The sequence below is a fragment of the Oratosquilla oratoria genome, chromosome 1 (genome assembly GCF_046742065.1).
Source record: "Oratosquilla oratoria isolate Oo_2021 chromosome 1, ASM4674206v1, whole genome shotgun sequence".
Lineage (NCBI taxonomy): Eukaryota > Metazoa > Arthropoda > Malacostraca > Stomatopoda > Squillidae > Oratosquilla > Oratosquilla oratoria.
In genome coordinates, this window is record NC_134777.1 from 120,108,731 (window position 1) to 120,123,608 (window position 14,878).

Genomic DNA, 14,878 nt, shown 5'->3' on the forward strand with positions numbered 1-14,878 from the left:
AACGTTAGCAGGAAGAGGGGGGACATAGACGAATCCTTTCACATATCCCCAGAGGAAAAAATCACACGGTGTCAGGTCAGGTGATCGTGGTGGCCATTTCAGCAGCAAATTGTCTTCCTCACCACCACGCCCGATCCATCTCTCTGGCAGATTCTCATTGAGATAGGCCCGTACAGTGAGCTTCCAGTGAGGTGGAGCCCCGTCCTGTTGAAAAATGAAGCTTTCATGTTCATTTTCAATGAGCTGATCAAATAGCCAGTTCTGAAGCATTTGCAGATAAACATCCCCGTTCACATTTCCTTCAAAGAAAAACGGTCCATGAATTTGATTCTTGGAGATGGCGCAGAACACATTCACTTTTGGTGAGTCCCTCTCGTGCTCAATTGTGGCATGGGGATTTTCTTCGCCCCAAATGCGAACATTATGCTTATTGACTTTGCCATTCGTATGAAACGTGGCTTCATCACTAAAAATTAGACGCTCATCGAACTCGTCTTCTTCAAGTTTCTCTAGCATATCATAGCAGAATTCTTTACGTTTTCGCTTGTCATCTTCCTTTAAAGCCTGAAGGAGCTGCAGCCTGTAGGGTTTCATTTGCAATCGTTTCCTCAGAACGCGCCAAACTGTTGTTCGAGGAATCTGGGTTTCCACACTTGCTCTTCTTGCAGACTTCCGGGGACTTCGCAGGAATGTTTCACGAACTTTCTCGACCTTCTCTTCCGATGTTGATGGGCGTCCAGATCCTTTAGCCCTGCATAAGCAGCCTTCCTCTTTAAAATTTTGGTGCCAGGTCCAAATTTTTTTACTAGTTGGTGCATTTTTGGCAAATTTTGCAAAGAAGGCACGCTGCACGGTCTTGGGTGACTGTGTTTGAGCATATTCCAACACGCAAAATGACTTTTCTTTTGAAGTGAACGGCATTTCTTAACCTGAAAAGAGATAAATGTCAAACATTAAACATAAAATCTTGAACTGTTTCTATGCAAGCTGTGAAAATTTGAGGTCGTTTCAACGAAAATTGCCAAAATTATTAGCCTGCGAAATGACGTCAAATTTTTTGGAACACCCTGTATTACTATTATTATATGATCTTTTTACGTACTATTATTATATTATTTTTTACTATTATTTTTTCTTTAACAAGAGCTCAGTAAGACTGAAAAATTCTATATTTGTTTCTGTTTTATACGTTTTTTTTATTATTATTATTTTCTTTATACTTGCATTTCCATGGCAACTTAACTGGAGACGAGGCTTCAGTAATCACAAGACACACGTGCGTGACTGTGGTCCATAGGGGGTGTTTATAAAGCCAAGTATTGGCTGTGTAAAGCGTATCCGGTCATTAATCCTCTCTCTCTCTCTCTCTCTCTCTCTCTCTCTCTCTCTCTCTCTCTCTCTCTCTCTCTCTCTCTCTCTCTCTCTCTCTCTCTCTCGCTCACTCACTCACTCTTCTCTTTCTCCCCTCGCCTCCTCTCTCCTCTCCTACTACCACTCTCTTCTCTCTTTTTATTTCTCCTCTCTCTCCTCTCCCCTCCCCTCCTCCTACTTCCTCTCTCTTCCCTCCCTTCCTCCTATTCCCCTCTCTTCTCTCTCTCCTCCCGTCCTCCTTTTTCCTTCTCTTCTCTTCTCTCTCCTTTCCCTTCTCTCCTCTCTCCTCCTTTCTCCTCTTCCCTCTTCTCTTCTCCCCTCTCCCCTCTACTTTTCCTCTCCTTCTCTTCTCCTCTCCCGCCGCCCCGGCCCCCGCCCCCCGCCCTCCGCCATCGCTCCTTATAAGGCTTTCAAGGATATTGCGAACGGCAGCTACGAAAGAATGGTAGTAACGGGGTATTTTCCGTGGAGGATGAAGAGGAAGAGGAAGAATAAAAGGAGGAGAAGGAGGAGGAAGAGGAAGAACAGAAGGAGAAAGAGGAAGAATAGAAGGAGGAGAAAGAGGAAGAATAGAAGGAGGAGGAAGAAGAAGAGGAAGAATAGGAGGAGGAGGAGGAAAAGGAAGAATAGAAGGAAGAGGAAGAATAGGAGGAGGAAGAGGAAGAATAGGAGGAGGAGGAGGAAGAGGAGGTTTGTAAAAAGAAAGATGAGTAGATTGAGAAATAAGAAGAAAGAAAAATAACAAAAACAACAAAACAATAACAAGAAAAGTATATGAAGAGGAGGAAAATGGAAAAGTGGAGCTACAGAATGAAGAAAAGGAGGAAAAAGGAGGAAGTGGAGGTAGAGAAGGGGAAGGAAAATGGTTTGGAGGAGGAGGAGGAGGAAAAGGAGGAGGAGGTGCTGGACAAGAAAGAAAACGAGGAGGAGGAAGAGGAGGAGAAAGTAGTAAAGATGGCATGAATAAAGGAAGAGAAGAGAACAAAAACGAATAAAAGAAAACGGAGAAGTATGGAAGAGAAAGAGAGAGAGAGAGGCAAAGAGAGAGGGAAGCAGAGAAAGAGAGAGGCAAAGAGAGAGGGAAGCAGAGAAAGAGAGAGGCGAAGAGAGAGAGAGGGAAAGCTGTGGGGAGGAGAAAGAGGCAGAGAAAAAGAGAGGCAAAGAGAGAGAGAGAGAGAGAGGCAGAGAGAGGTAGAGAAGAGAGAGAGAGAGAGAGAGAGGCAGAGAAAGAGAGAGTCAAAGAGAGAGAGAGGGGGGAGAGGCAGAGAGAGTGAGAAAGAGGCAGAGAAACAGAGAGAGAGAAAGCTGTGGTGAGGAGAGGCAGAGAAAGAGAGGAGAGAGGAGAGAGAGAGAGAGAGAGAGCTGTGGGGACAGCAGATAATCAGGGGAAGTGTGTTGGAGTAGAAGCAGCGAGTATTCTCGTGGTTTCATCATGAGGCTGAAAAGAAAGAAAGAAAAAAGAAAAAAGAAAGAAAGGAAGAAAGAAAGAAAAGAAGAGATAGAATGAAAGAAGGAAGAGACGAATAAATGAGGAAATAGAAGGAAGGAAGGGAGAACAAACAGGAGGGTTTAAAGGAAGAAATAGGAAGAAGAAGAGGAGAAAGAGGGAACAGTGAAACGGATAACGTGATAAATCTACTCAAGAAATAGGAGATGATTAAAATCACCTGATGACACCAAGGAAGAGGACCACACAGCACGGAAGGGGTCGACTTTACTAAAGAGCTGAGATGAAAACAGAAGGACGAGGAGGACGAAGAGATGGAGGAAGAAGAGGAAGAAGATTAAGAAAAAGAAGAAGAAAAAGTGAACGAGGAATAGAATAATAATAATGATAATAATTATTGTCTCGAGTTCGACTGGCTGGAGACCCGCAACGGTCCCCGGGCCCTCTCATAGATCTCTCCGGGAAGAATCTTGTGACTGTTGTCCGTGGTGTGTGAGAGCGGGACTGTTTGTCACCTGTAGTAAGAGGAAGAGACCATTCGTCGGTTTTCAGTTCTGCATGTGTAAAAAAAATGTAAGAAATACAGTTGAAGTTCACAGCGCAAAAATCTTAGTCCCACTCCGGGGATCGAGCATCAGCTCCTCAGGGTTGCACCTCCAGATGGAGATGAGGGAGTTGATGGGTTTCGAAAATGGGCAGTAGGGACACGATTCTCTCCGATGTCCATCATGCACGTACTCGTCATTTGTCCATTAGGAAGAGGAGAAAGAGGAAAAGGAGGAGGAAGAGTGGTATGAAGAAGATGAATAGAAAGGTAAATCGAACGAGAAGGAAGAGGAGGAGGAGGAGGAGGAAGAAAGGAAGGATTAGGCGGACGAGGGGAGAGGAAAGGAGGAAGAGGGGGAGGAAGGGAGGACGGGGAGGACTAGGAGGAGGAGGAAGAGGGAGATGAAGAAAATGAGGAATAGAAAGGTAAATCGAATGAGGAGGGGGAGGAGGAAGAGGCTGGAGAGAAGAAGGATCAGGCGGACGAGGTGGGAGGAAGGGAAGAGGAAGAGGAGGAGGAGGAGGTAGATATGATAAGAGGGAATTGAAGAAGCTTAATTGAGGAGGCAGCTTTATCCCAGAGGAGCAGTACGTAATGACAGGAGGAGGAAGAGGAGGAGGAGGAGGAGGAGGAAAAGGAGAAGAAGAAAGAGGAGGAAGAATAGGAAGGAGAAGGAAGACGAAGGAGGAAGAAGGGGGAGAGTTAGGAGGAGGAGGAGAAGAGGAGGAGGAAAAGGAGAAGGAGAAAGAGGAAGAAGAATAGGAAGAAGAGTAGGAAGACGAAGGGGTAAAGTTAGGAGGAAAAGGATAGAGGAGGAGGAGGAGGAGGAGGAGGAATAACTGGAGGAGGAGGAGGTGTCGTTGATGATGATGATTTGGTGTAGTTTGGTTATGTTAGTGGCATTGGTGGTGGTGATTGTGATTGTGCTGGTGTTAGTGACGATGGTGGTGATGGTAGTGGTGTTATTAGTGAGGTTGGTAGTGGTAGTCGGTGTTGATGGTGGTGATGATGGTGATGGTGATAGTGGTGGTGGTAGTCGGTGTTGATGGTGGTGATGATGGTGAACTTGATAGTGGTGATGATGATAGTGATTGTGGTGATGGTGAAAGTGGTGGTTAGTGATTATGGTGATAGTGGTGGTGTAAGTGTGGTGCGAGTTTGAATGAGAGTGAGGGAGGGAGGGAGGGAGGGAGGGAAGGAGGTTAAATAAGAAGAGAAGACGAGGACGTAATTAATGGGCAAGGAGGGCCCGGTGCCCCCACCCCCCTCCCCCTCCCCCCTCTCGGCCCGCTGGCTATTGAGGGAGGAGGAGGAGGAGGAAGAAGAAGTAGAAGAAGAGGAGAATGAGGGGGAAAAAGAGGAGGAGAATGAGGAGGAGGAGGAAAAAGAGGAGGAGAATTAGGAGGAGGAGGAAGAAGAGGTAAAAGAGGAGAATGAGGAGGAGGAGGAAGTGGAAAATGGGAGGAGAATGAGGAGGAGGGGGAGGAAGTAGAAGAGAAGAAGGAGGAGAATGAGGAGAAGGAAGAAGAGGAAAAAGAGGAGGAGAATGAGGAGGAAGTGGAAAAAGAGGAGGAGAATGAGGAGGAGGGGGAGGAAGTAGAGGAGAAGGAGGAAGAAAAAGAGGAGGAGAATGAGGAGGAAGAAGAAGAATAGAAAGAGGAGGAAGAAGAAGAGAAGGAGGACGAAGAATAAGAAAAGGAGGACGAGAAAGAAGAAGAGAAGAAGGAGGAAGAAGAAGAGTAACAATAAGAAAAGGAGGAAGAGAAAGAAGAAGAAAATGAGAAGGAAGAAGAAGAGGAAGAGGAGAAGGAGGAAGAGGGCGACGCCGTCCAAGACGAAGAACAGGACGAGTAGAGAGTGAAAGAAGAGGAGGAGGAAGTAGCGGAAGTTGAAGAAAAGAAAAGGAGAAGAAATAGGAGGAGGAGGAGGAGAAAGAGAAAAAAGAGGTGGTCTAAGACGAGGAGGAGGTGTAGGAAGAGAAAGAGAAGAAAGGAGTGGTCTGAGACGAGGAACAGGAAGAGCAAGTAATGGAGGAAGAAGAGGAGGATGAAAAGGAGGAGGAGGAGGAGTAGAAAGAGGAAGATGAGGTGGAATGATGGATTAAGAGGAAGAAGGAATAGGGAGAGATGAACAGGAGGAGGGAAGAAGAGGAGGATAATGATAAAACAGGAAAACACTAAGAGAGAAGAAAAGGATACACAAAGAAAAAAGAGAGTAAAGAAGAAGAGGAGGAGGAGGAAAAAGAGAAGAGATAATGAAGCGTAGATCGTAATGAAAGAGGGATAAGAGGGAGGGGGTGGTAACAGTAAAGAGGAAGAGATGAGAGAAATATTTTCCAACAGAGGAGGAGGGAGGAAGATCGGAGATAAGATTGGAATCTTCTGCTGCTGCTTCCTCTTCTTCTTCGTCTTCGTCTTCTTCTTGTTCGTCTTTTTTTCTTGTTCATCTTTTTTCTTCTTTTTCTTCTTCGTCTTCTTGTTCATCTTTTTTCTTCTTCTTTTTCTTCTTCGTCTTCTTGTTCATCTTTTTTCTTCTTCTTTTTCTTCTTCGTCTTCTTGTTCATCTTTTTTCTTCTTCTTTTTCTTCGTCTTCTTGTTCATCTTTTTCTTCTTTTTCTTCTTTCTTCTTCTTGTGTTTATTCTTCTTTTTCATATTCATTTTCTTCTTCGTCTTCTTCTTGTTCATCTTTTTCTTCTTTTTCTTCTTCTTCTTGTTCATCTTTTTCTTCTTTTTCTTTTTTCTTCTGTTTACTCTTCTTCATCTTCTTCTTTTGTTTCTTTTTCTTCTGCTTCTTCTTCTTCCTCCTCCTCTTATTCTTCTGCTTTTTCTTCTTATTCTTATTCTTATTCATCTTCTTCTCTTCTTCCTCTTTCATCTTCTTTTTCGTCTCTTTTTTTTCAAAATGGATGTGTGTGTGTGTAGGGGGGGACCCCCTAGCTAAATTGATGGAGTTGATGGGATTTTTTCTTACACTGGGGTCGGGTCTAAGTAGATGACGAATTGAAAAGTTGATGAAACACGATAGATTGAAAGATGATGAAGAAATGGCGGGAGATGAGGGTGAAGAGGAGGAGGTGGAGGAGGAGGAGGTGGAGGAGTGTGTTAGAGGACTGGGGGGGAGATGCCGGGGGAGTGGGGGGGGAGGGAGGTGGGGGGAGTAAATGAAGGGACATAAGTACAATATATGGACCAAAAGGTCTCCTTTTATGGACCAAAAGGTCTCCTGTCGGCATGCTCCTCCTTTGATATGAAGAACACCAGTTAACCAGCGCTTCTGTCTAATTGGACAATCCCTCTTTTCTTCGAGATGAACAAGTGAACAAGAAGAACAGCTGCGAACACATCATGCGTGCAGACGTGAACAATTTTTTTGTAGAAAAGGAGATGGAGGAGAAGTTTGTATTTTTTTTTCTTCTGTTGACTAAAAAAAAAAAATGAACATACAAGTTGTGGTTAGTCACTGGACTGGTTTTCATATGTTTGCAAGTACGTACAGTCTTTGGTTGTTGTATTGTTTTCACTGTATTGATATAAATCTTGTTGCTTATTACACACACACACACACACACACACACACACACACACACACACACACACACACACACACACACACATATATATATATATATATATATATATATATATATATATATAATATATACATACATATATTTGATGTAGAGGAATGTTTATTGTTGTCATTATTGTTATTGTTGTTGCAGTGATTATTATTGTTATTGTTTATTCTTATTAAAATTATCTAGTTATTATCTTTGTTCATTAATTATACTTGTCACTTATATTCCTTCAGTATTCTTTCCTCGCCTTCCAACGATACATTCCTTCGTTTTTGTCCTCTTTTGTCATTGTCCTTGCGAGATGCAACATTACCATTGATCACTTGCCTCCCCTCTCCCACCTTTTTTTTGTAACGTACACCACATAACCGTCTTCTTTCCTTTAACCGTTACAGGAGTGACGGTTAGCGTGTGTAACGGTCTGCCCCAGCTGACGGTGCCGCTTCCGTCGCGGCGGGAGCTGTGCCGGTTCACCCTGAGGCCCGTCTCCCAGAGCGTCAAGGACTTCATCGAACAGCTCCAACATGAAGATCGAGGCATCGACAGGGTCACCCTCAGGACAAGAGGTAAGGAGGGCCAGCGGAAACGTCCTCCTCCATCTCTCTCTCTCTCCCACTCTCTCTCTCTCTCTCTCTCTCTCCCTCCCTCTCTGTCTCTCCTCTCTCTCTCTGTCTCTCCTCTCTCTCTCCCTCCCTCTCTGTCTCTCCTCTCTCTCTCCTCTCTCTCTCTCTCTCCCTCTCTGTCTCTCCTCTCTCTCTCTCTCTCTCTCTCTCTCTCTCTCTCTCTCTCTCTCTCCCACCCTCCCTCCTCCTCTCTCTCTCTCCTCTCTCTCTCTCTCCCTCCCTCTCTCTCTCTTTCTCTCGCTCACTCTTTCTCTCTCATTTGTGACGCTTTGTGTGTAAGGATTGAAATATCTTAAATTATGGCAACCTGCTCATACAACATAAAGTATCAGTAGTCGGAAGATTGAAAATAAAGAAAAAAGAATAATAATAAGTATAGTATTAATAATGATAATAATAATAGTAATAATAGAATAATAATAATAATAAAAGTAATAACCTATCACAGCAGTCAATGGTACATAACCACATTTCACTTTCTGCATGTATGCCTCTTCGAGGTTTTCGATGTTGATGGCTTAGAATTAAAGTTAATTGTGGTTGATAAATGTATATATCGGTATATATATGTGCATGTATATATAATATATATATATTTATATATATATATATATTTATATATATATATGTATACATATATATATAAATATATATATATTATATATATATAAATATATATATATATATATATGTAGATGAATAACCATCTTTACCGGCAGAAATCCAAAGGTAGCCATCATGGATCCAGATGGACCAAATATTTTCTTCATTCTTTTTCTTTAGTGTTAATCTTCTTCTCGGCACATTTTTATTGCGCTATAAATTTTCATAATTTCCTATTATTAATGTTTCTCACAAAGAACTATAATTCAATAAAAAAAAAATTAAGATTCAGAGACGAAAGAACCAATGAATATTTTTTTCATCATAACGATGTATATGGAGAACATTATGTGTGTTATCAGTCAAATAAATAAAATGCAAAAACAGGATCCCACAAGTGTAACTCCTTCCATATTACAATTTAACATTTTAGGTAGATATAGTCACTAACACCTTTCATTTTCTTTCGCCCACAAACACCTCCCGTTTTCTTTCCCCCATTCACAGTTCCCATTTTCTTTCATCCATTCACACTTCCCGTTTTCTTTCGCCTACTACAAACACTTCCCATTTTCTTTCACCTATTCACACCTCCCACTTTCTTTCATCCACTCGCACTTCCCGTTTTCTTTCGCCCACAAACCTTCCATTTTCTTTTGCCCACTCACACTTTCCATTTCCTTTCACACATACAGTTCCCGTTTTCTTTCGCCCACTTCCATGTTGTCTCACCCACTCACACTTACCGTTTTCTTTCGCCCAGAAATATTATGAAAATAAGAATGAAGGAGACTGCAAGAGACCATAAGGCCTGCACTAGGCAGTTCCATGTTCATTACCACCTGTCATCCCCATCCATAAAATTGTCTTATTTCTTAAAATATAGTTTCAGCGCTCACTACATGGTTACTAAGTCTATTCCATTCGTTAACCACCCTATTAATAAACCAATTCTTTCCTATTTTCTTCTTAAATATAAAAAAATTCAATTTAAAACCATTACTGCGAGTCTTGCCCTGTTGCCTTAGTATAATGACCTTTGCGTCATCCTTAAAGCCTTTGATCCACTTGAATACCTCCATTAGATCATCCCGCACTCTGCGTCTTTCCAGAGAGTGTAAGGGTGCCTAAGCCTCTCTTCGTAAGGTAAATTTCTTTCACCAACTCACACTTCTCGTTTTCTTTCGTCCAGAAACACCTCCCAGTTTCTTTCATTCACACTCCGTTTTCTTTCACCCTCGCACACTTCTCGTTTTCTTTCACACATTCACACTTCCCATTTCCTTTCATTCAGAAACACCTTCCATTTTCTTTCACCCACTCATACTCTCCGTTTTCTTTCGGCAGAGGGCACCCGCATCGCCTCCTCCGACAGCATCGAGTCCCTCCTCATGTCCGACTTCGAAATGACGATCAACGACGTCGTCTACAACGTCAGTGTACCAGAGGCGCACAAGCTAACAATGGTAAGGCGTTCGTTCCTATACTATTTCTATGATCTCGTGACCCACAAGGTGTTGTCTGCCGTTTCTGTCACATACTGAGTCAAAACATTCAGCATATACCGGAAGCTGTCCACTACCCTGAGTATGCTAACATGGAATATCCTAAATCCATATTGATTTTTTCATTAAATGGTAGGTGATATGAGTAATTGTTATACATGTAAAGAAAAGAAGAGACTTGTGAAACGATGTGGCATCTCAGGTCAAGCGACGTTGCCCCGGCTCCCGACCTAGGATTTTTTTTTTTTTTTGGGGGGGGGGGTCGCTGAGTCACAGGTGCGCGGGTCACTCATTCATCCTTTGTCAGTTATACCGGTCATACATGCAAATATAAAGAAAACGATGCTTCCCCCGTTTTCTTTGGAGATGGTTTAGACGTGGCAACGCTGCTGGTTTTGCCGGCCACATCCTATGGGTCACCAGGTAATGGAAGAAGTATAATTCCACTAATTATTTGACTAATTATTACACTGAGTTCTGGTCAAATAAAAACGTACTAACCCCGTTCCTAATTCTACAAATTATTATACTAATTATTACATCACTTTTTTGTCCAATAAATCCCTCTGCCCCGTAATTACCAGCAACGATTCTAGTAACCCCCCCAACACTCCTAGATCTCTTTCTTGAAGAAATGTACTATTGTGATGTGAAAATGTGGGTCCGTTTTTTGAGTCACTGGATAGTTTTTGTAATCACATGCTTATGGAGCAGTCTAAAAGTCTTCAAAGAGGAAATAATCAAATATAAAAGCATTAACAAATGGTATAAATTAAATTAATAGAGACAGAGACAGGACTCCATGAGTGTAGCACCTTTTCTATACTTTACAGTTAGGTGAAAGAAAACATGGGTAAATACACAGAAGACATGTTATTCTATGCTCTTGCTCCAAACAGTTCCACAAAATCTCTTCAGCAAATCATTTAACGGGTAGAACCAGTTGCCATGGATGAGTTCCTCATGGCCATAGCTCTGGCAAGAGAAAACCAAGACACTGAATGTCTTAATTGATTTGATATACAATGTATGAAATATATGATTACGGGTAATTTGGTGATGCTTTTATTTAATAATTTTATCTAGGGTGACCCTTCGAGGAGTAAGATTTTTTTGTTTTCGTAAATCCTTGACACTGTTCTTCCTCCTCCTCTTTCCTTCTTCAGGAGGAGCTGAGCGACCTTGGGGATGTGCGGCAGCTGGTGCACAAGCTCTACCGTGCCCTCAACGTGGACGAGCACCAGGTCATGAAGGAGAGGGAGATTCTGGCACAGCTTGAGGACCTCAAGTCCCAGTTAGGTCCTCTAGAAAAGGTGAGGGAGGTTGCACTCACTTGTCACTTATTTTCTTTCCTTATTTTTTTTATTTCTTATTTATCTATTATTATTGTTATTATTTTTTTTTCTTTTTTATTATTATTATTTTTTTTTACCTCGCCATCCAGTTAGGTTCTCAAGAAAAGGTGAGTGAGGTTGCACTCACTTGTCACTTATTTTCTTTCTTTGTTTCTTTATTTTTTATCTTTTTTTTTTCACTTGTCACTTATTTTCTTTATTTTATTTTATTTTTTATTTATCTATTTCTTTTTCTCCATCCAGTCTGCTGTTATCTGAAAAATAATGTGGTAGCCTTGAGAGATGAATATCCTCACCCTATCACTCCCATAACATACATCCCTTTCACTCTTTCCTGCATAAACTATACAGAAATCCATCTACTTACTCTTCCAGCAACACTAGTTTGTCCCTAGTGTGCCCTTTTCATGGTGCCCCCTTTTCACTGCTTTTGTTGATACATCCTTCTCCAATTCACTGTCACTCATGAATATTTTTGGTTCTTCAACATCCAAGCCACAATGTCTTGGGACTTTATTCATCTCAGCCACCCGTCCATCCACCTTTTCTTTGGTTTACCCGTTGCTCTCACTCCTGATACCACTGAATCATGTATCCTCCGAGGACGTACCTTCCCATCCATTCTCATAACATGACCATATCACTTCAGGTTGGCCTGTTCTTATCATTCTCCTAAACCCATCTGTACCCTAGTCCTTTCATGAATCCTATTGTTCCTTTCTCTGATATATTTTGTAACTAAATTCATTCTTGAAGCACTTCTTTTCTACTGCTTTCATAATAATGTGATGGTTTATTATGACTTATCTATTTGTGGAAGGAAGTTAGTGACGGAACTTGGGAAGGTGTGTGAGAGAAAGTTGAAGGTAAATGTGGGTAAAAGTAAAATGATAAGATGTACAAGAGGAGAAAGTGGCAGCAGACTGGAAATGAGGCATGTGGCACAAAAGTGAGGGGTGGAGGTGGAGGTAAATTGTATATTGAGAGAAACCCCTAAGTGCCTTGGGGAATTAAAAAGTGTAATGAAAAATAGACATTTGGGAATGGATGCTAAGAGGAGATTGTATGAAGGGGTGATTGTGCCGATAGCACTGTATGGGCCAGAGACATGGAACATAAGAGAGGAAGAGTTTAAATGTGTTTGAGATGAAATTTCTGAGAAGTATGGTAGGGGTTAGTTGGATAGAGTGAGAAGCGAGGAGGTGAGGAGGGAAGTGGGGGTGGAAAAGGAGATGGGAGATAGGGTTGATGAAAAAGTATTGGGATGGTTTGAACACATGGAAAGAATGAGTGACGAAAGATTAATAAAAGAAGTGTGGAAGGCAGAGGTAGATGGAGTGAACATGAGGGAGTGACCGAAGATGAGATGAATGGATGGGATGAAAGGGGTGTTAAGCAAGAGGGGAATGTCTGTTGAGGAAGGAAGGGAGAAGGCAGAAGATAGGGGTGAATGGAGAATGGCTGTTTATGGATGATACTGTGATGCATGGAAGGGAGTGGGTGGGGGATTGGGAGGTTAGTGAGTGATTATGTTTCAATGATATTTTGATGCAGCTTGAAGGAATTTCTCCCCATCTTCAGTGTTTCTGCATGAAGAGATGGAGAGGGGAGGTCACTGATTAAATGAAGTGGCCTTGTTGTGGATGTGCTGTGTCTTGGTACATTACTTCTGACCCAGGGTGATGAATGAGATGCAGGGATGACCCATCATCCAGGAGGAGCCAAGATGAGAGGGAGGGAGAGGTGGTGAATAAGAATGGACTAGGTGGGGATGAAATGGGTGGGAGTGGAATTATGCCTATTGGCTTTGGCTACCTCCCTTGTAAGGGGAAAAAATCCTTGGTATATGATTGTATACTGTATATGTATTTATGATGGAAAGAATAATACATATACACAGAAAAATATATTGATTTTGTTGCATCATAACTTACCAAGGATCACATGTTTTTCTTTGTGCAATTACAGTTGATAAGAGGAAGAACTTTTACTAATTTGTCATTAACTCATTGAGTTAAGTTTAAAAAAGAACCTGATCAAGATCTCGCTTAATAGGACAGCCTACAAACAACACAATATAGATCCTTAAGAATAATAGCTGGGTGCATCAAAATAAAACTAATAGAACATTTACACTCAGAAGCCAAACTCCTTCTCATAGAACAGCATGTGAGAATGATAGGTACATAGTTCTACATAAGACCCTCAGAACCCACCCACCCACCCCTCACACTATATCACACAGATACAGCCCATCACACACAACATAAAAACAACCTTAGCAGTATTCTACTCATTCAGGTCACTGTCCAATATTGAAACATATAATCAGACTAATGACCAACACCATTATCTCAAGATATTTGCATCATACAGATGACATGGAATACCTTGTCTTCTGGCACCCAGCACTAACAGTAAAATACTCGGGGGGCTGTCACCAGATACCTTGAGGCCACAGGTCCTCTGCAGTAGAAAACAGAGTCAACTGATTGATTGATAGTTTAAGAATTAGGAGGACATGGAACAACCTGGGATCACAAAGAGAAGAATGTAATGTAAGAAATTGAGAAATATGGATATACAGAAGAGCATAGTTGATGTCTTTAGTTAGAGATAAGCCTCATCTTTTATTTACCATTTGCAGAAAAGAGAAAACCTCGTAACAACAGCTGAGAGACGCACAAGCGTTTTCATATGGACAGGCTTGGGTTACATGGCCCTCCAGTTTGGCTTCCTGGCACGTCTTACCTGGTGGGAGTACTCATGGGACATCATGGAGCCTGTCACTTATTTCGTCACCTATGGCACAGCCATCGCTTGCTACGCCTATTACGTCCTTACTAAACAGGTAGATTTTCTTTTTTTTTCTCTTATGCTACAATGGGTGTGATTAGATGATTGTTGATGATCTGACTGCATCAGAATATAGCATTCATTTTCATTTCATGAAAAGGAAAAGAAATTAATAAATAAACAAACAGATAGATAAAATCTTCTGGGGATAGGGCCAAAAAGAAGGAGAGGAGCTGGGATCCAAGGGATGAGCCTGCACCTTCCAAGGGGGTGTTAAGAGGAAGAAAAATCTATCATAGTTCACATTACAGTGACATACTTGTACAGATTTCTAAATAGATTACTTAAAAGGAAGTAGGAAGTGCTAAGATGGGAGGGAGGGTGGAGGGGAGTGGGATGTATTTAGGGATGGAATGGGTGGGAATGATTTTATGCCTTTTTCTTTTTGGCTACCTCCCTTGTAAAGGGGGAAAAAGCCTTGGTATATGTAGGAATGGTCATATCTAAATGTATTGAAATGGAAATATAATATTTACATTGGATTACAGAAGTGTTTGGGTCTCACATATTCATAGCTGCAGGTTTGAGTCATGCACATCTCTATGATTCCCAGCAATGATTGTTGATTGCATCTTCATTCCTCCATTCCCTGCTACATGTGTGACCATAAATATTTAAAGCTCACCACTTCCTCCAGCCTCTCTCCTTCTAAATTTACCTCCAACTTGCTGCCACTCTCTCCCTTGTATATCTCATCACTATACTTTTGCCCACATTTACTGATACCTTTTTCCTATTATATACTCTCTTAAACTGTGCCACTAACTGCTTCAGTCCCTTTGATTCAGCCACAAGTACAATGTCGTCCACAAATATTTGTTCTTTTCCAGTCATATTGTACTGTCTCTTCCTCTAATGCATACCAAGATATTTTCTGTGTCTTCTATGTGGTGACTGAGGTATATGGTGTTTGTCACCAGGCTGATTTTGTGTTGGTATTGTTTTAGCTAGGAAGTTGGCAGGAGACCAGGATGATCCTTCATCCACAAGGAC

The 14,878-nt window shown here is 41.7% G+C and overlaps 1 protein-coding gene across 3 annotated transcripts in view; it reads left to right on the plus strand.

Moving 5' to 3' along the window:
• MCU (mitochondrial calcium uniporter) overlaps positions 1–14,878 on the plus strand; it is a 928,441-nt gene that overhangs the window by 904,959 nt on the left and 8,604 nt on the right. For all 3 annotated transcript variants that reach the window (XM_076185749.1, XM_076185743.1, XM_076185750.1), the window contains 4 exons: positions 7,339–7,509; positions 9,517–9,635; positions 10,841–10,987; positions 13,677–13,880. In XM_076185749.1, the coding sequence (XP_076041864.1) occupies positions 7,339–7,509; positions 9,517–9,635; positions 10,841–10,987; positions 13,677–13,880 (641 nt within the window). The remainder of the gene's footprint in view (positions 1–7,338; positions 7,510–9,516; positions 9,636–10,840; positions 10,988–13,676; positions 13,881–14,878) is intronic.